At 43.6% G+C, this 22366-nt stretch overlaps 1 protein-coding gene across 3 annotated transcripts in view; it reads right to left on the reverse strand.

The window, feature by feature from the left end:
* Positions 1-7862: 7862 nt before the first annotated feature.
* LOC130416955 (NACHT, LRR and PYD domains-containing protein 12-like) overlaps positions 7863-22366 on the reverse strand; it is a 28857-nt gene continuing 14353 nt past the window's right edge. Inside the window, exons 6-10 of one of the 3 annotated variants that reach the window (XM_056742316.1) lie at positions 21160-21330; positions 10666-10836; positions 10428-10592; positions 10294-10340; positions 7863-8625 (exon numbers count right to left, since the gene is read on the reverse strand). In XM_056742316.1, coding sequence (XP_056598294.1) covers positions 8060-8625; positions 10294-10340; positions 10428-10592; positions 10666-10836; positions 21160-21330 — 1120 coding nt within the window. In that variant the 3' untranslated portion in view covers positions 7863-8059. Of the gene's footprint in view, positions 8626-8646; positions 9918-10293; positions 10341-10427; positions 10593-10665; positions 10837-21159; positions 21331-22366 lie in introns of those variants that run through there. The other 2 variants (XM_056742319.1, XM_056742317.1) reach the window with 2 other exon arrangements.

A 22366-nucleotide genomic window follows, 5' to 3' on the forward strand; every position in this document is an offset into this window, starting at 1 on the left:
ACAACTGACAGCAATTTTCTGTTTTCAAGTGTGGCTCGTCCAAAAAGATTTTTGGCTATAGCACTCCATATGATGGAATCCTTTTCTCAAGATTAATTTCAACTCTTAAAAATTGTTCGACAAGCCTTTCACTGCCTCCACAGTCACCCCAGAGGTCTGGGGCCCCATGCTTTATTCCTCTTTTTTGCTTGGTTTGGTCATGACCATCTAATACACTGATCGAACATAATTGACATTTAAGAATCTGATGCAGATGATGTTCCTTTTGTGTCGTTCTTTCGGTGTGTTTTGGTGTGAATCCGGATGTTCTATTTAATATGCAATGTCTTTTCAATTCTGATGTGCGCGAAAATGAAGGGGTACTGGTGTGCTCTAGCACCCCCCGCAGGATTGTTAAATCAACACAAATGTAGGTTAATTAACATTTCTTAATTATACGCATTTTGGTAATCCTACAACTCCTGAGCACAAGTCTATTTTTGGAGCTATGTATGTTTTTCGTGTTGTCTTTGTGTTACGTGAGTGTTTGACGTTCTTTTATTGTATAGCTCAATAAGCCAAATCAACTATTGCGCCACACAGAGTGCGCGATGGATGCAACAGTCAAAATCGGACACAGGACGCGCAGTGCCTCTATGAGCAACGTTTTTAAAATTCTAACACTTTGCCTTATAAGATGACACACAGTAGTAATTAAGCCACATAATGTTTATTATAGGCTATAGCTTATATTTGTATTACATTGTTTCATAATTTTTTCTTTCTTTTTACAGTAAATAAATTACGAATTTGTTGTGAGTTATTGTGGATTTTTTTGTGTGCAAACAACATAGTATTACATTTAATAAACATCTTTTGATTACAGTTTTTGCCTAAAAGTAAAACAAATTGAGATGCATTTAAATTTATGTTTTTGTTTATTGGGGTCTTCCAATGTTATGAATTAAAATTTTCTCTTTGCCAGTCAGCAGCAAAGAAACAACACTCGGGTGACGAGCTTAATGCATCGCCATTTAGTTTTGGTTAAAACATTTTAAACTTATGTGAAAAAGGCTAGAAAGCACCAAGTTAGTCTTTTGCTGTGACATAATGGAATAACATCTGATGATGCAAAGTAAATAATTATTCGTCATATAGTTAATATTTACTGTTTAAATAACACAAAGATACTATTACTTCAACACATAATAATAATAAGTGGTTATTATCATTACATAATTAATAATTATGAATGTGCAAGGATGGAGAAAATACTACTATTACTACTAATAAAAATGTACTCAATAAAAAATGATTAATGATTATGAATGTGCAAGGATAATAATGATAATGATGACATCTTGACAATCAACTTCTATTCATATACTTTCAAAGAAACATAAGAAAAATTATCGTTATTAAACAATAATAACAATTTTGGATTTAATCAAGTCCTTGGACTGATCATCCTTGTGTTCATAGGATGCATAGTCCTGCACAGCCACTTGTTATATTTGTGCTACCCCAAACATTCAATGTCTCTATTCCCTTATTTACTGTCCCAACTTTTGTTGAATAAACATTTGAATATGTTAAAAAATAATCGATGGTGTTTAATTTTACACTGTTGACAGTCCAGAAAGGCTACAAAGGAATTTAAGAGAGTAAAATCAGTCAGCGGAAGTTTTCATGAAGGAGTGCTTGCCCAACACTATATTTTAGATGATGATAGGATGTCATGTGATGCAGATTTTTCCTGTAAACCTGAGATAAGTTACAGTAATAATGGTTATCATAAGGTTTATTTAGGCCTAAATAATAATACACATATGTAAGTAATAATAAATAATGATATATGATAATAATAATAATGGCACATAATAATAAATACACAGTAGCAAATGTACATGTAGTTCTTGTTGTGATCCAGCCTGTGTTCCATGTTCATTGTTATTTGGATTCTTAGCATGTTTTTGATTTTGCCCTGTTTCCTGTTTCATTTTGTATCCTAGTTTTTATGATTATTGGCCTCAGGTTGGTTTTCTTCCAGGTGTTTCTTGTCTTCTCGTTTATCCCAGTGTATTTAAGTACTTGTGTTTTAATTGTCGATGTCAGTCGTTGAGGTGTATGATTGTATTTCATGTTCCCTTTTATCTTGTTTTGTTCCTTTCTTCATTTTTAGGTTTCATATGTGTCCTGTCTCTTTAAATGCACATCTCACAATGAATTATGAAATTAATAATGAAATGTTTTCACAAATAAAGTTTTGTGTGAAAAGAGTGTTTTTTGAGTGATGATGAATTAACTAATTTTCCTTTCACATGAAGGACTCAAGGAATGTGTTTTAGGCAAATACTGATCTGTGATCTGTTTCACAAATCTAAAGAGTCATTTTAAACTCAAAAACATAGGTTAGGGTACCGCAGGCCATTTTTAGGAATAGTATGCCTTCTGTTCCTTTTAAGCCATAATTCACTATGCTTATGCATTATATAAAGACATTTTAAGTGATAAAGTCAATTTGTGAACATTTTTATGGTGACCTAACAATGACGCAGCTTTTTTATGAATAAGAACATGAGAAAATTGCAATGCCATTTGTGAAACTATCTATATAAAGTAAATCAACATGTGAAAGAGAAACAAAACACTGAAACAATTCACCAATCACAACGGTACAGTTACTTGTATGACTCACTTGTCTTGTTTAATTCACAGGCTTATTATGAATAATATCTCAAACCGTTAATAATATTATACAGGACATAATAAACACAGGTGTAAGATTATATAAAAAAGACGAATTTGTTCGTGAAAGTTATACCGGATTAGGCTGCATAAACAAGTAAATCGGGATCAACTTTGAGTGCATGTACACTGAAAGTAGCTGTGAATGGAGACTGTGTATTTGTCATCCTCTGTATCTCACAACTTAACACGATTTGGCAGACAAACTTTTTTTGTGAAAAATTCACAAATCAAAGTGGACAAGATGACGTTCTTTTTATGTGTTTAGGTCTTCAGCTTCATGAGTTATAGGCGTTTGAAAACAAAAAGTCGCAAAAAGAAAACGCGGATACAGTGCGGGGGAAACCCATTCATATGAATTCACAAATCATTGTGTGCAAAATGTAATAATGTGTTCATGTACACAGCAGAGCGATGCGGATTCACAACTTATAAACGTCTGAATGTCAAACCGCTAAACTATCTTTACTGCGGTACCTGTAAGTGTGACTGAATATTTGTGTACCTTATGTCTGTGTTTAGATAATGCATATAACGCTAATGTTAACATGTACCGTTATTTCTGGGGTGTTACAGTTTGTTTATCTATCTACGAACTCGGGTAATTTAAGTGTTCAATCTATTATCGTCTATCTATTATCTACTTTCGTCTTCGGATGTTTCTTCGTCAGACTCAGGCTCAAACTGGTAAGGTGATGGTTAAATCCCCGCCATCTCTGTAAATAATATATAACCTGTAAACCGTAATCCAGCAATGCTGGTAGGCGTTTCATTTGCGACAGATGATAAATGCTGTAGCAAATTCAAGGAATGGGAAGGAGGAGGCGGGAACTGGCGAGCGTTAAACAACTTTTAATAAAAAATAAACAAACCACAAAACGAAAGTAAAATGCCGACAGCTCCCGCACGGTCGACTGCCGGCCACACAAACATAAAATCTTTCCTGGGGTCTCATGAACAAAGACTTCCGTTGAATTCATACTAAAACATTGCGTACGGACAAAGCTGTCAATGTGCATACGCACAAAAACCTCAGATGTATTAATCTCTGCGTACACAGGATCACACGTATATTCTCTTAGTACATCACAATTAACGTGGAATTGAGCGCAAATGCACAGCACTCTGTCTCCTCCCTCAATCAAATGAATTTGAATATGGTAATGAGTCAACTTTGGCAAAACCAAGCAGTAAGAAAATGGAAAAACCAAGCAGCAAAATGAATGCAATCTAGCTCAATTACACTACATATTTTACGTACCATTTGCATTTATGCCAAATACGTGTACCCATTAATAATGAACAAACTCAAATCACAGTTAACATGTGCCTGTGTTTTAGACTTGTGTGGTGCAACAGCAGGAACGTCCACTGGCACGCACTCAGAGTCCGCCCCTTTCCGGAGCAGCCAGAGGCCTTTGTGTCCGACGTTTCTCCGGCGTTACCAGGGGTCAGTTGCGGTCTAGTGGTTAGAGAGTTCGGCTCGTAATCAGAAGGTCGCTGGTTCAATTCTCAGTGCCACCAGGAAATAACTGAAGTGCCCTTGAGCAAGGCACCTTATCCCTGCCCACTGCACCCTACTTGTAAGTCGCTTTGGATAAAAGCATCAGCCAAATGAATGAATGTAAATGTTTCCAGTACTCCCCCCGATGCTGAGTCCAGTTCGTCTGGCCACGTCTTGAGTCTTCTGGAGTCACAACAGCAATCCGTTCGGGCCATCGGAGAAATTAACAGTCACCTGCAAAATTTCAGTGACGCATTCACAGATATAAGAAATTGGTAAAAAAATAAACATTGTGTCTGATTACCATTTATATTGTCACAATCACATGTTGACGGTTCTGAATGGCTTGTTGGTTGGGCTGCACATACACTGGTCCTGGGTCAGGGTCATCTGGTTGTGCCACCACCTCACCAAGTGGTATGCCGTGCCTGTACGCAACGTTGTGCAGCACACCAAAGGCCAGCATGATGCGGAACACCTTGTCAGGGCGTATAGCAGCATTCCCCCAGTCCTGTCAAGGCAGCGCTCCCGACATTTCAGTTGCCCAATCGCCCGCTCTACAACTCGGACCGCGTGCGAGAATGGGCATCATTTTATTTGCGCTCTCGGTCAGTTTGTGGGTTGGTGAGGGGGGTTACAACCACGCCTTTAGTGGATAACCGCGGTCTCCTGATGGGCATTTCGTGAGAGTGAGAAATGTTTGCAATGAAATTCTTCAACGAACTCTAAAGTTGGACCCATTTTCAGAAGTGTCAACTACCAGCTGGGTGAAAACTTATGGTACAGAATACGAGATAAATCTGTTAGTCTGTATTGGAATGTGTCATGAGTATCCTATTTAAAAAGATCTGTACTATTGTCATTCATGGACAGAATGCTTTTTTTATTGCATGTGATGTGTGAACGCTGTACTTTGATGAACACTTAAATGCATACTAAATTAAGGAGTGTAGTAACCACTTTTCTGTTATTAATATAGATCAACTTAAATATTTTAAGCCCCTCGATAAAATGTTTTATTATGGGGATGACCGAGAATTCTTGGTGCCTTACTGTTACATTTTAAAAATGTCGTCTGAAATTAGCACAATTAAAAATATTTTCCCAAAGTAAAGCATTACTGTCCATATGTGACCCTAGATCACAAAACCAGTCTTAAGTAGCTCAGGAATATTTTTAGTAAAAGCCAAAAATAAAATGTATGGCACAAAATGATACATTTTTCTTTTATGCTAAAAATCATTCGGATATTAAGTAAAGATCATGTTCCATGAAGATATTTTGTAAATTTCTTACCTTAAATATATAAAAATGTTATTTTTGTGAGTGGATGGCCTGCTACAGCGCCTCTGGGGCCCGTTTCAGAAAGCAGGGTAAGTGCAAACTCAGAGTAAGTCAACCCCAGAAAACGGAATACTCAGGGTTTTTGGTTTCAGAACGCGAGGTATGTCAGACCCGCGACCGCGGAGTTAGTCAAGCCCATTTCAGAAATCGAGGTATCTTATACTCCGAGTGAGTAACCAGAGTAACCTACTCCGTGAACCTAACCTGGTCGGGAGCAGGTTTTATTCCGCAAACCCAGGGTTTGTTACAATCTCCGCCTCCTTTTCGAAGCGCGAGCGGTGTTGAAATTACATACGTCATTTGTTTATTGATTCATGTTCCTTATCGCGCTCTATTTAGTCACACAGAACTTAAAATAGCATGTTCGTTTATTCAGGAACCCATAGAAGAGGAAGCTGCATTAATTCGCAGAGAATTATATTCATGTCGGGAGAGAATTGTGAGGCCCCGTTTGGACGTTTTATCTTAACTTTTAAGGCCAGTTTAAGAAGTATATTTAACATTTCCCAATCAGACATCCTACTAGCAAGAGCATTTTATTTCTTTAAACTTTCCTGAATGAATGATATTATTGTATTTCTACCATGGCGTTTTAGTGCCACGTTAAAAATAACATAAATTCAAGATTACGAGAATAAAGTCGAAATGTTACGAGAATAAAGTCGAAATGTTACGAGAATAAAGTCAAAATGTTACGAGAATAAAGTCGAAATGTTACGAGATTAAAGTCGAAATGTTACGAGAATAAAGTCGAAATGTTACGAGAATAAAGTCAAAATGTTACGAGAATAAAGTCGAAATGTTACGAGATTAAAGTCGAAATGTTACGAGAATAAAGTCGAAATGTTACGAGATTAAAGTCGAAATATTACGAGAATAAACTCGTCGTTATTTTATTTTCGTGAGGGTTGTAGTTTAAGAGTTGAAGTTATGTTTAAGCACGTCATCTGAATCAGTGAGTTAATTCGTAGTTCGTGTCAGATTTTTTCTTCTGAATAAATTCAGTTTCCTACATGATCGCTGCAGTGTTCTTTTACTAATTATAACTCCGTGATGATGCGCCAAAAGACAAAGAATTTCATTATTGCTAAATCATAATCTAAAGTAGGATTCAACGAAATCCTCCACACCCATTGTTTCTAGCAATTCTGTGATTTTTCTCAAAATATTTCGACTTTATTCTCGGAACATTTCGACTTTATTCTCGAAATCTTTTTTTTTTTCTACGACACCGTCGTATATTTCATATTCTGCTGCTGCTAAGATCTTTTTATTGCAGAAGGAAAGCACCTACATGAGAGCGAGAGAGTTAAATATAATTCGCATTTTCACAGTTTCAACAAGATAAATATAAAAGTTATTGACAAACTTGCGCATTAACACGTGAAGCAATTTTCTCCCACGCCAACTCTCTTTCTTTTGCTTCTGCGGCTGTGTTGCATTTTTTTCTAAATATGAGCTCATATTCACTGTACGCTTGTAACAGTACCTTCAATTCGATTGGCTAGAAATGAACAGAGCGCTTTTTGTCATGTGACGTTGCCATGGTGAATCGTGCTATCTTCACTCAATTGATGATGGCTTTTCATCGCCATGCTGCACGCGCGTAACCTAGAGTGAACTTACTCAGGGTTGATTAAACTAACTCAAATCAGCTGTTCTGAAACTGAAAACTCAGAGTAGCGATTCTCTGAGTAAATCAACTCAGAGTTCAGATTTTAACTCAGTGTTGGTTGAACTTCCTTATTGAAACGGGCCCCTGATGGACTACTTTAAAGGCGATTTTCTCAATGTTTTGATTTTTTTGCACTCTCAGATTCCAGAGTTATATTCATCTGTATCTCCGCCATATATTGTCCTGCCCTTAACAACTCCTACATCAATAGAACGCTTAATTATTCAGCTTTCACATGATGTTAAAATCTCAATTTTGAAAATTGAGCCATAAGGTTTTGTTAAGGGTCACGTATTTAAACTTCATGAAAAACCACAGGAGTTAACAAATTACACTGGGGGTGAGCTTATTTGTAACAACCTACATCAATTATTGTACACTGGTTAGAGTTGGCTGTAGTTAGAGTTTTAACTCTATGCGGAGTAAGTTTTTAACTATTTAAGAGTGGCAACACTTTCAAAGTATTAAAATTAACTCTTATAGAGTTATTTTGTGTTTTGATATTTTGCTGTGTACAAAGGAAATCTTCCTCCACTCACACAAGACTTTTGTCTCTGATGGACACAAACTAGTGACTAAGAGTCTGACGTGACAAATATTGACACACAAACATATTAATAATGTAAATACAGTTTAATGTCTGTTATGATCTATATATTTACTCATTATTGACAGTTATTGTGATTTCTTTGCTCATTTTCAGACACACACACACACACCATAATGTCCAGAAGACAGAAAGCAGAAGAGAAAGATTTGACATTATTTGTGTAATAACTCATGTGGTTATGTGTGTGTCACTCTTGTGTTTAACAGGAGGCTCTATAGAGGCTGTTTATGTCACACAAACACACTGAGGAGTTATAACTCACATAAAATCCAGCACAGAGAGGCTCAGTGAATGTTGTGTAGTATGTGTGTATGTGTGTGAGTGTGTGTGTGTCAGAGACGCTGTAGAAGGACAGAGTGCCGGCCGGCTGGTCCACATACACACCTGCTCTCTTACACACACCTGAAGAGACACTAATGTGTGTTTCATTAGTATTGTGAACTGCAGTGAATCTGTGATCATAGCAGATCAGACTCCATGATTTATCATTGAGTCCAAACACACTGTCATCACTCCCTCCCTTCCTGTTGATGCTTTTATATGACACTGATATAAGAACACTTGATCCGCTCCATTCAGCCTCCAAGTAACAGCGTCCAGTCAGACTCTCTCTACACAACACCTGAGGACACACACCATCATCAAATCTGTCTGGATGATCAGGATACGACTGACGCTCATCCACACATGTGATCATTCTGTTCTCTTCAGACACTTTGAGGAAAGTGTGTGTTGTGTTTAGATCCAGTGTGAGATCACAGACATCTGAACACAAGAAGACACAATTATAACACAACAACACAACAATCATTAAATCAATCTGTGTGTGTGTGTTGTGTTTAGATCCAGTGTGAGATCACAGACCCCTGAACACAAGAAGACACATTTATAACACAACAACACAACAATCACTAAATCAATCTGTGTGTGTGTGTGTGTGTGTGTGTTGTGTTTAGATCCAGTGTGAGATCACAGACATCTGAACACAAGAAGACACATTTATAACACAACAACACAACAATCACTAAATCAATCTGTGTGTGTGTGTGTGTGTGTGTGTGTGTGTGTGTTGTGTTTAGATCCAGTGTGAAATCACAGACATCTGAACACAAGAAGACACATTTATAACACAACAACACAACAATCACTAAATCAATCTGTGTGTGTGTGTGTGTGTTGTGTTTAGATCCAGTGTGAAATCACAGACATCTGAACACAAGAAGACACATTTATAACACAACAACACAACAATCACTAAATCAATCTGTGTGTGTGTGTGTTGTGTTTAGATCCAGTGTGAGATCACAGACATCTGAACACAAGAAGACACATTTATAACACAACAACACAACAATCACTAAATCAATCTGTGTGTGTGTGTGTGTGTGTGTGTTGTGTTTAGATCCAGTGTGAGATCACAGACATCTGAACACAAGAAGACACATTTATAACAAAACAACACAACAATCACTAAATCAATCTGTGTGTGTGTGTGTGTTGTGTTTAGATCCAGTGTGAGATCACAGACATCTGAACACAAGAAGACACATTTATAACAAAACAACACAACAATCACTAAATCAATCTGTGTGTGTGTGTGTGTGTTGTGTTTAGATCCAGTGTGAAATCACAGACATCTGAACACAAGAAGACACATTTATAACACAACAACACAACAATCACTAAATCAATCTGTGTGTGTGTGTGTTGTGTTTAGATCCAGTGTGAGATCACAGACATCTGAACACAAGAAGACACATTTATAACACAACAACACAACAATCACTAAATCAATCTGTGTGTGTGTGTGTGTGTGTGTTGTGTTTAGATCCAGTGTGAGATCACAGACATCTGAACACAAGAAGACACATTTATAACAAAACAACACAACAATCACTAAATCAATCTGTGTGTGTGTGTGTGTTGTGTTTAGATCCAGTGTGAGATCACACACATCTGAACACAAGAAGACACATTTATAACACAACAACACAACAATCACTAAATCAATCTGTGTGTGTGTGTTGTGTTTAGATCCAGTGTGAGATCACAGACATCTGAACACAAGAAGACACATTTATAACAAAACAACACAAAAATCACTAAATCAATCTGTGTGTGTGTGTGTGTGTGTGTGTGTTGTGTTTAGATCCAGTGTGAGATCACACACATCTGAACACAAGAAGACACATTTATAACACAACAACACAAAAGCAATATGTGTGTGCCTGTGTGTGCCTTTGTCTGAGTGTGTGTGTGTTTCAGGTGTGTGTGTCTCAGGCATGTTTCTGTGTCTCAGTTGTCTGTGTGCGTGTCTCAGGTGTGTGCATGTGTGTCTCAGGTGTGTGTGTGTATGTGTGTGTGTGTCTCAGGTGAGTGCATGTGTGTCTCAGGTGTGTGTGTGTGTGTGTATGTGTGTGTGTGTAGACTTACACTTGTGTAGTCCTGCTGTAATTCTTCTCTCTCCTCCATGACTCACACTACACAAACACACACACATAAAAGACAGAAACATGATGTGACATTGGTCTGGTGTGTGTGAATCATGTGTGTGTTGTGTGTCATACTTGATTGTGTAGTTTGGATCATTGAGTGTGTGAGAGAGCAGCTGAAGTGTTGTGTGTTGTGGGTGATTGTAGCTCAGATCCAGCTCTCTCAGGTGTGACGACTGTGAACTCAGAGCTGAAGCCAAAGAACAACAACCTTCATCTGTCACCATACAACCTGACAACCTACAAACACACACAAACATGTCAACACACTCTTCACTTTTCTATTGTGACATCAGTGTGTAGAGACAAACACCTCAGTGTGTGTAGTTGACAGTTGTGAGTGTTGAGAGCATCAGAGATCAGCTTCACTCCTGAATCCTTCAGATCATTGTTACTCAGGTCCAGCTCTCTCAGAGACGATGATGATTGTAGACATGAAGACAAACTTACACAACACTCTTCAGTCACATTACACAACGACAATCTAAACACAAACAAAACACAATGACACAAAAGACACAAAAGTTAGTTTATAAAGATCATCTAGTGTATGACACACATTCTCATGTATTGGTGGTGTTTGTTTAGTAAAGTGTCACTCTTCAGTCAGATTACACAACGACAATCTAAACACAAACAAAACACAATGACACAAAAGACACAAAAGTTAGTTTATAAAGATCATCTAGTGTATGACACACATTCTCATGTATTGGTGGTGTTTGTTTAGTAAAGTGTCACTCTTCAGTCAGATTACACAACGACAATCTAAACACAAACAAAACACAATGACACAAAAGACACAAAAGTTAGTTTGTAAAGAACATCTAGTGTATATATAAGGCATTATAAATCTCTTATGTTGAATAACTTTGCAGTGCAACCACTTAGAGACAAGGGGGTGTGGTCATTTCACTCAGACAACCAATCAGTATCACAGATACATCGTTAAGCTAAGCCACGCCCATAGCAACCAAACAGGTTAGCCTGGCAACCATTTAGCAAAACCAATATCTCTGCATCAGAACATTGTAGAGACATGGGGGTTGGTTCGTTTCACTCTTAGCTAAGAGTGACATATACTGGCAAGGCAGATGCTAAGCCACGCCCATAGCAACCAAACAGGTTAGCCTAACAACCATTTAGCAAAACCTATATCTCTACATCAGAACATTGTAGAGACATGGGGGTTGGTTCGTTTCACTCTTAGCTAAGAGTGACATATACTGGCAAGGCAGATGCTAAGCCACGCCCATAGCAACCAAACAGGTTAGCCTGGCAACCATTTAGCAAAACCAATATCTCTGCATCAGAACATTGTAGAGACATGGGGGTTGGTTCGTTTCACTCATAGCTAAGAGTGACATATACTGGCAAGGCAGATGCTAAGCCACGCCCATAGCAACCAAACAGGTTAGCCTGGCAACCATTTAGCAAAACCAATATCTCTGCATCAGAACATTGTAGAGACATGGGGGTTGGTTCGTTTCACTCTTAGCTAAGAGTGACATATACTGGCAAGGCAGATGCTAAGCCACGCCCATAGCAACCAAACAGGTTAGCCTGGCAACCATTTAGCAAAACCAATATCTCTGCATCAGAACATTGTAGAGACATGGGGGTTGGTTCGTTTCACTCTTAGCTAAGAGTGACATATACTGGCAAGGCAGATGCTAAGCCACGCCCATAGCAACCAAACAGGTTAGCCTAACAACCATTTAGCAAAACCTATATCTCTGCATCAGAACATCGTAGAGACATGGGGGTTGGTTCGTTTCACTCTTAGCTAAGAGTGACATATACTGGCAAGGCAGATGCTAAGCCACGCCCATAGCAACCAAACAGGTTAGCCTGGCAACCATTTAGCAAAACCAATATCTCTGCATCAGAACATTGTAGAGACATGGGGGTTGGTTCGTTTCACTCTTAGCTAAGAGTGACATATACTGGCAAGGCAGATGCTAAGCCACGCCCATAGCAACCAAACAGGTTAGCCTAACAACCATTTAGCAAAACCTATATCTCTGCATCAGAACATCGTAGAGACATGGGGGTTGGTTCGTTTCACTCTTAGCTAAGAGTGACATATACTGGCAAGGCAGATGCTAAGCCACGCCCATAGCAACCAAACAGGTTAGCCTGGCAACCATTTAGCAAAACCAATATCTCTGCATCAGAACATTGTAGAGACATGGGGGTTGGTTCGTTTCACTCTTAGCTAAGAGTGACATATACTGGCAAGGCAGATGCTAAGCCACGCCCATAGCAACCAAACAGGTTAGCCTAACAACCATTTAGCAAAACCTATATCTCTGCATCAGAACATCGTAGAGACATGGGGGTTGGTTCGTTTCACTCTTAGCTAAGAGTGACATATACTGGCAAGGCAGATGCTAAGCCACGCCCATAGCAACCAAACAGGTTAGCCTGGCAACCATTTAGCAAAACCAATATCTCTGCATCAGAACATTGTAGAGACATGGGGGTTGGTTCGTTTCACTCTTAGCTAAGAGTGACATATACTGGCAAGGCAGATGCTAAGCCACGCCCATAGCAACCAAACAGGTTAGCCTAACAACCATTTTGCAATACCTGTATCTCTGCATCAGAACATCGTAGAGACATGGGGGTTGGTTCGTTTCACTCATAGCTAAGAGTGACATATACTGGCAAGGCAGATGGTAAGCCACGCCCATAGCAACCAAACAGGTTAGCCTAGCAACCATTTTGCAATACCTGTATCTCTGCATCAGAACATCGTAGAGACATGGGGGTTGGTTCGTTTCACTCATAGCTAAGAGTGACATATACTGGCAAGGCAGATGGTAAGCCACGCCCATAGCAACCAAACAGGTTAGCCTAACAACCATTTTGCAATACCTGTATCTCTGCATCAGAACATCGTAAAGACATGGGGGTTGGTTCGTTGCACTCATAGCTAAGAGTGACATATACTGGCAAGGCAGATGGTAAGCCACGCCCATAGCAACCAAACAGGTTAGCCTAACAACCATTTTGCAATACCTGTATCTCTGCATCAGAACATCGTAGAGACATGGGGGTTGGTTCGTTGCACTCATAGCTAAGAGTGACATATACTGGCAAGGCAGATGGTAAGCCACGCCCATAGCAACCAAACAGGTTAGCCTAACAACCATTTTGCAATACCTGTATCTCTGCATCAGAACATCGTAGAGACATGGGGGTTGGTTCGTTTCACTCATAGCTAAGAGTGACATGTACTGGCAAGGCAGATGGTAAGCCACGCCCATAGCAACCAAACAGGTTAGCGTAACAACCATTTTGCAATACCTGTATCTCTGCATCAGAACATCGTAGAGACATGGGGGTTGGTTCGTTTCACTCATAGCTAAGAGTGACATATACTGGCAAGGTAGATGCTAAGCCACGCCCATAGCAACCAAAACGTTTGCCTAACAACCATTTTGCAATACCTGTATCTCTGCATCAGAACATCGTAGAGACATGGGGGTTGGTTCGTTTCACTCATAGCTAAGAGTGACATATACGGGCAAGGCAGATGGTAAGCCACGCCCATAGCAACCAAACAGGTTAGCCTAACAACCATTTTGCAATACCTTTATCTCTACATCAGAACATTGTATAGACATGGGGGTTGGTTCGTTGCACTCATAGCTAAGAGTGACATATACTGGCAACGCAGATGGTAAGCCATGCCCATAGCAACCAAACAGGTTAGCCTGGCAACCATTTAGCAAAACCTATATCTCTACATCAGAACATCGTAGAGACATGGGGGTTGGTTCGTTTCACTCATAGCTAAGAGTGACATATACTGGCAAGGCAGATGGTAAGCCACGCCCATAGCAACCAAACAGGTTAGCCTAACAACCATTTTGCAATACCTTTATCTCTGCATCAGAACATCGTAGAGACATGGGGGTTGGTTCATTTCACTCATAGCTAAGAGTGACATATACTGGCAAGGCAGATGCTAAGTCACGCCCATAGCAACCAAACAGGTTAGCCTAACAACCATTTTGCAATACCTGTATCTCTGCATCAGAACATCGTAGAGACATGGGGGTTGGTTCGTTTCACTCATAGCTAAGAGTGACATATACGGGCAAGGTAGATGCTAAGCCACGCCCATAGCAACCAAACAGGTTAGCCTAACAACCATATTGCAATACCTGTTTCTCTGCATCAGAACATCGTAGAGGCATGGGGGTTGGTTCGTTTCACTCATAGCTAAGAGTGTCATATACTGGCAAGGCAGATGCTAAGTCACGCCCATAGCAACCAAACAGGTTAGCCTAACAACCATTTTGCAATACCTGTATCTCTGCATCAGAACATCGTAGGAACCATGGGGGTTGGTTCGTTTCACTCATAGCTAAGAGTGACATATACTGGCAAGGCAGATGGTAAGCCACGCCCATAGCAACCAAACAGGTTAGCCTGGCAACCATTTAGCAAAACCAATATCTCTGCATCAGAACATTGTAGAGACATGGGGGTTGGTTCGTTTCACTCTTAGCTAAGAGTGACATATACTGGCAAGGCAGACGCTAAGCCACGCCCATAGCAACCAAACAGCTTAGGCTAGCAACCATTTAGCAATACCTATATCTCTGCATCAGAACAACGTAGAGACACGGGGGTTGGTTAGTTGCACTCATAGCTAAGAGTGACATATACTGGCAAGGCAGACGCTAAGCCACGCCCATAGCAACCAAAACGTTTGCCTAACAACCATTTTGCAATGCCTATATCTCTGCATCAGAACATCGTAGAGACATGGGGGTTGGTTCGTTTCACTCATACCTAAGAGTGAAATATACTGGCAATATTCCCCATTGACTTAACATGGGACAGGGAACAGGCCCATATAAGGCATTATAAATCTATTATGTTGAATAACTTTGCAGTACAACCACTTAGAGATAAGTGGGTGGGCTCATTTCATTCATTCTATCTGTCCTTCAGCAGTTTCATCTTCCTAAACTTTATGAACACTATCAGAAGATGCTCAATTGTCCCTTGATGAAGTGAAACTGGTCCTGGACTCGATGCCAAAGAACAAAGGTCCAGACAGTTAGGGAATCCCCCTGAAATAATTTCTGTCATCTGGAATTCTGTCATCAGCTTCTGCAGTAATGCGGTCGCTGTACCGGTCTGTCGTGGTGAAGAAGTAGCTGAGCCGCAAGGCGAAGCTCTCGATTTACCGGTCAATCTACGTTCCTACTCTCACCTATGGTCATGAGCTGTGGGTCATGAGCGAAAGGACAAGATCCCGGATACAGGCGGCTGAAATGAGCTTTCTCCGCAGGGTGGCTGGGCGATCCCTTAGAGATAAGGTGAGAAGCTCGGTCACTCGGGAGGAGCTCAGAGTAGAGCCGCTGCTCCTCCACACCGAGAGGGGTCAGCTGAGGTGGCTCGGGCATCTTTTCCGGATGCCCCCTGGACGTCTTCCCGGGAAGGTGTTCCGGGGATGTCCCACCGGGAGGAGACCCCGGGGAAGACCTAGGACATGCTGGAGGGACTATGTCTCCCGTAGAGCAGCGGATCATCCCAACCTGCAGCGATCTTCCCCTGGGCGTCTCGGTGGTTCCGGAGCTGTTAGAGATCGTGTCCACGTACCTCGATGGTGGGGCAGCCAAAGGCTACGTCGAGATCCCCCAGGTGGAACCTGGGGGAATCGGCCACGTCTACCGTCCAAGGCGTATAGGACTTCGGCATCACCAGCGTCGAAGGCTTGCGCTGCCGCGGACTAGGCTGCCTCCTTTCTATGCCATGGCCATCCTGCAGGTCCGCCGGGCCAAGGCGTTGAGAGAGCTCCACGAGGGTAAGGCCGACCCGGGTATAATGCAGGGTCTCCGTGCCGCCACTGACAGCCCCAGCTGAACCTTGCACGGATAAGTGACACAGAGAAAGTCCGCTTTCTTGATGCACCCATCTCGCAGGGTGGGTTGTTGGTAACACCGTCGAGGATTGCGCTCAGCAGTTTTTGACAGTGAACAAGCAGACAGTGGCGATTAGCAACATTTTACCGCGCCGCGGCCGCCTACAGGCTTCCGAGATCCCGCGTGACGTCTGCTTCCCGGCAGCAAAGGACCCCTTCAACATCCACACCGGTTCCTGTGCACCCCCAGGCTGCACCCCGGAAGAGGAAGTCGAAAGAGAAACCTCCACCCCGTCAGCAACCTTCCAGGGAAGTGACACTGACGGGAAGACCCCAGGGAGCACAACATCGGGCCCGACCTTCACAGCCACGGCTCTGATCGGTCGGTACGGGACGGCTCCTGCCTCGTCACGAAAGCCGGACCCTTTTCAGGGCCTGGCGCCCACTTACTCACAGAGTTTTTCCGTTCTCCCAAGGTGTATTTGCAGCCGATCGCACACTCAACTGGACTGTGCCCGGCAATCCGACCTCACGACCTGGATAGGCGTAGGGCCGTACATACACGACAGCTGTCACCACTCTCAAACCGACAGTGCGTGCAGCTGTCCCGCCAGCAGGCAAAAAGGCGGAACCAACCTATCCTCCGGGGACCCCCCACGACATATGGTTAGCTCCACCAGCTGCCAAACCACCCCCCGTGGGAATGGTTAAGCAGACCGTCCCCTTGGTCCCCCTGTCACAGGGAGCTTGGGAAAAGCTGCCCACACTGTCTTGGTGGCTTATGCGGACGGTCCGTCTTGGCTACTCGATCCAGTTCGCCAGACACCCTCCCAAGTTTCGGGGCATCATCTCTCCCTCTCTCAGAGGCAGGGACGCCTCTGTACTTCGGGCAGAGGTCTCCACCCTTCTGGCGAAACAGGCAATCGAGTCCGTCCCTCAAGGCAAGATGTTCAGCCGGTTTTACACCCCTTACTTCATCGTTCCCAAAAAAAGATGGAGGGTTGCACCCCATTCTAGATCTGCGTACCCTGAACACCGGCCGTAGGACGCTTACTTTCATGTCTTGATCCTCCCACGACACCGGCCGTTCCTACGGTTCGCGTTCGAAGGGCGGCCATATCAGTACAGAGTCCTCCCTTTCAGTTTCTCCCTGTCTACACGGGTCTTCACGAAGATCGTGGAAGCCGCCCTTTCTCCCCTTCGGGAAAAAGGTTTGCAGGTACTAAAACTATCTCGACGACTGGCTTATCTTGGCACACTCGCGAGATCTGTTGGGTACACAAAGGGACCTGGTGCTTGGGTCCCTAGATCGATTGGGATTACAGGTCAAGCGAGAGAAGAGCAAGCTCTCCCCAGTGCAGAGCATCCATTTTCTCGGTATGGAACTCAACTCTGTTACCATGACGGCGCGACTGTCTGCAGCACGCGCCTAGTCGGTGTTGAACTGCCTGGAACACTTCAGGCAGCCAGCTGTCCCACTGAAACAATTTCAGAGGCTCCTGGGACACACGGCGTCCTCGGCGGGGGTAATACCCCCCGGGTTGATGCACATGAGACCGCTTTAACACTGGCTACACAGTCAAGTTTCCGAGGACAGCGTGGCACACCGGCAGCAGGCGTATGGTGATGACGCCTCTCCGCGGATGCGCCCTAACCCCTTGGTCTTCCATGACCTTTCTCCGGGCAGGGGTCCCCCTCGTAACTGGCAGGTTACGAGGCGCGTCGTGGTGACGACGGACGCCTCACTGCAGGGGTGGGGTGCAGTGTGCAACGGGCACGCAGTAGCGGGGCGCTGGACGGGCCCCCGTCTGCGCTGGCATGTCAATGGCATAGAGTTGTGGGCAGTGCTGCTTGCACTGAGAAGGCTACGGCCTCTCGTGCAGGACCGGCACGTGCTGGTCCGCCAGGACAGCACGACAGCAGTAGCGTACATCAATCGCCAGGGTGGCAACGCTCACGGCAGCTAACACGACTTGCCCGACGCCTCCTCCTGTGGAGTCAGCAGGTGATCCGCTCACTGCGGGCCACGCACATCCCAGGCGAACTGAACGAGACAGCCGACACGCTCTCTCGTCAGTAGTGGCGACTCCACCCCCGCGCAGTTCAGCTCATTTGGGTGCTGTTCGGGCAGGCACAGGTAGACCTGTTCGCCCCCCACGACACCACCCATTGCCCGCTTTGGTACTCCCTGACCAGGCCCCCCTCGGCACAGATGCCCTGACACCCTGGCGCACAGCTGGCAGCGGGACAAGCGGAAGTACGCCTTCCCCCCCAGTGAGCCTCCTTGCACAGACACTGTGCAACGTCAGGGAAGAGGAGCAACAAGTGTTACTGGTTGCGCCATACTGGCCCAACCGCACTTGGTTTTCGGAGCTGATGCTCTTGACAACGACTCCCCCCTGGCCCATTCCCCTGAGAGAGGACCTGCTCTCTCAGGGGATGGGCACGTTCTGGCAACCCAGACCAGACCTCTGGAACCTCCATGTCTGGTCTCTGGACGATACAAGGAGATCCTGAGCAGGCTGCCCCTCTCTGTGGCGGAAACCATGGCACAGACTAGGGCCCCATCTACTAGGTGGCTATACACCTCTAGATGGCGCCTCTTCTCGTCCTGGTGTCTCTCTCAACGAGAAAGACCCACTGAGGTGCTCGATCGGAATCGTGTTGTCCTTCTTAAGAGACTTGAGACTAACATTTCCCCTCCACACTGAATGTGTATGTATGCCACTCTTCACGACTCAGTTGATGGAAAGTTTCTAGGGCAGCACGACCAGGTCACCTGGTTCCTAAGGGGCGCGAGAGGACGGAATCCGCCTCGTCTCCGCTCGATACCCTCTTGGGACCCTAACGTGGCCCCCCAAGAGCCCTCGGAGGTTCCGATCTTCCTCACCTGACGAGTAAGACGGCCCTCCTGATGGCGCTCGCTTCCTTCAAGAGGGTAGGGGACCTCCAAGCATTCTCCGTGTCCCCGGATTGCCTTGAATTCGGCCCTGGCAACCCTCACGTTATCTTGACACCCAGGCCCGGATGCGTGCCCAAAGTTCCCACGACTCCCTTTCGGGACCAAGTGGTGAACTTGCAGGTGCTCCCCATCGGGGAGGAAGACCCAACCCCATCCGTGTTGTGTCCAGTACGCGCCTCTACTTGGACCACACACAGAGCTCAGAAGCTCTGACCAGCTCTTTGTCTGTTTTGGAGGACAGCATAAGGGGAAGGCTGTCTTCGAACAGAGGCTGGCGCACTGGGTCGTGGATGCCGTTACGACGGCATACCGGTCTCAGAATCTCCCATGCCCATTGGCAGTGAGGGCTCACTCCACAAGGGGTATAGCCACCTCCTGGGCACTGGCCAGAAGCGCCTCTCTAGCAGACATCTGTAGAGCTGCGGGTTGGGCTACGCCCAAACACCTTCGCAAGGGTAACAACCTTCGCGTAAACCCGGTGTCAGCCCACGTCCTGCGTGGCGACATGTAGGACCGGCATCCGGGGGGGCATATGCCTGCGAAAGCACCTTCCCACCCTCCAGTAGGTTGGGTCAGTGTGCTATCTACCTCTCTTCTTACCCAAACATAAGGCTAAGAACAGGTATCTCACCAACCTTCCTTTTTACCCAAACACAGGTTAAGAACAGGCATTCCATCCATAACTAAGCAAGCACCCCCTGGGGGTTGGCTGGGCAGAGCAGCCTTCCCCCTTAGGCCGGGACACCATATGAACTATCACAGATAGCTCTAACCGGACCTAGTGCTACCGGACGTCTGTAACACCCCCTCCGTGGGCCGTTCTGTCTGATGTATCCTCATGAGAATGGTTCCCACTCCTTGTAACCCATGAGCTTCCCCTGGGGGATCTCCACCTTGCGGTTAACTACTCAGTCCGCACGTTCCATGCGTTTCCCTCCAAGGACGGGACCATACCTATATCCACCATATCCCTCCCCATGGGTAGGAGGTGGCCTCTGCAGCGCATCCCTAATTAAGGAAGTTGAGCTTACCCGGTGTAAACCCGAGCCGGACGGCCTCTCGCCAGTAGAGAGCTAAGGCCTCCTTCTGTGAAAGGTTACCGGTCTGTACCCATCTTTCTCCAAGAAAGCACTGGAACCCACTGACCAACACACTGGAAGTTAGCGACACAACGTCAAGAGACCGAAAGACAGGGAACGTCTTTGGTTACGTCTGTAACCTTAGTTCCCTGATGGAGGGAACGAGACGTTGTGTCCCTTATGCCACAAACACGTATCGTATTCTGCTGCAGTCTAAGAGGCTCTCAAGCTCTTCAGAACAAGAGGTAACTGTACTGCACGTCAGCTTCCTTTTATACCGGACATCCGGGGGCGGAGACCGGCATGCAAATTTCATTCGCCAAATTTCATTGGCCTTTTCTATAGTAGTCAGAGTTGATTGGTTCTCAAGGGCGAACCCCATCTGTCGTTCTCGACACAACGTCTCGTTCCCTCCATCAGGGAACTGAGGTTACAGATGTAACCAAGACGTTTTAAAGCCTGCTGTGATTGTGGCCATTATACCCTGAAAGATATTTTTAAAGACAAGAGTCTCAAAATAATTTCTGTTTCTCTCTTTCAGACTGAGATGAGCTGTTAAAGCCGATGGTGTTCTCTGGGTCACTAACACCTCTATGGGAGCGGCTGGACTCTATAAGACCTCTTTTACTGCTTTACTTTCTAAGGACTATAACTCACATCTTGTCATGTAGTATTCCTACATTCCAGCTACTAACTCCTGGGAAAGGGATGGTTTAGATCAACCTGATTGGGACGTGGTGTGGGCCAGATGCTTTATGGCCTCTAAGAACCTGACACATCATTATAAATGTATTCATAGAGATTATTTGACCTGTATTGTGTTGAAAGATAAAAAATCCAAATTCCTTCCAAATCATGTTAAATGGTAAAGTGACTGACCTCAGTGTGTGTAGTTGACAGTTGTGAGTCTTGAGAGCATCAGAGATCAGCTTCACTCCTGAATCCTTCAGATCATTGTTACTCAGGTCCAGCTCTCTCAGAGACGATGATGATTGTAGACATGAAGACAAACTTACACAACACTCTTCAGTCACATTACACAACGACAATCTAAACACAAACAAAACAAAAAGACACAAAAGCAGTTGTAATGACACAAATTCTACACTTAGAACCTTTTATTAGTTTTCCTCAAATTATTCCTTGTGTTAGACTTGTTGTAACGTGTAACATTTATGGCGTTCATTCAGACCCAAAACTCACAAGCATGAAAACCGCGAGCGAACAGAACAGTTCCACAAGCGAAAACAGGGCCGTGACGAGCACATACACAATTCTCTCTCTGCTCTCACAACTGCTCAACACTCTCTTTGTCAATGTAAGTGTGCTTTATTGACATGACAAAATATACATTCAAATTGTCAAAGCATAAAATAAAGTCTGATGTATATAGTGCAACGTAAAGTGGTTTATAATATAAATAAATATATAACAACACTCGCTCGCTTGCAGAGTTGACTTCTTAGACTTTGGGGTCGGGTCAATGGTTGATTCCTCGCTCCTTCATTGGTCACTTTTAACACCAGTCACATACAGTCTCTGACTTTTACAGAAACTTCCTCCTTTGACACAACACCAAACATTTATTTGTCAGTTTTTAAACTTGGGTTACAGTGTTACTGATGCCCTTGACTTTATGGATCCACATAAGTTAAAAAAGAAATAGTTTAAAACCAATGTTATTAGATAGCTCAAATTAACTGACTCTAGAAGACATTTCATTCTCATATTTTACCAGAATATTTCTATCCCCACAAGTTCTTTTCTCTTTTCACTTCTCAGCGGGTTAATAACAGTTGACATCATTCTCTCTGTAGTTGCAGCAGTGCTGTTTTAATATGACAGAGGAGAACTGGCTCTCCCGCTTGAGTCTGGTCTCTCTCAAGGGTTTTTCTGACAATCTAACAAAGTATTTATTTCTGTGAAGGTCCATCAGTGAACATTGAATACTGTCTTTTAATTTTTTCCTAATCTATTACTTTTATTATTATTATTTTGATTATGATGTATTTAAAGCTGCTTTACAACAACGAAAAGAGCTACACTGTCAAATGAAATGTAATTGAATGTAATTGAATATTTTTAT

This window comes from Triplophysa dalaica, unplaced genomic scaffold (genome assembly GCF_015846415.1).
Source record: "Triplophysa dalaica isolate WHDGS20190420 unplaced genomic scaffold, ASM1584641v1 Contig3, whole genome shotgun sequence".
Taxonomy (NCBI): Eukaryota; Metazoa; Chordata; class Actinopteri; order Cypriniformes; family Nemacheilidae; genus Triplophysa; species Triplophysa dalaica.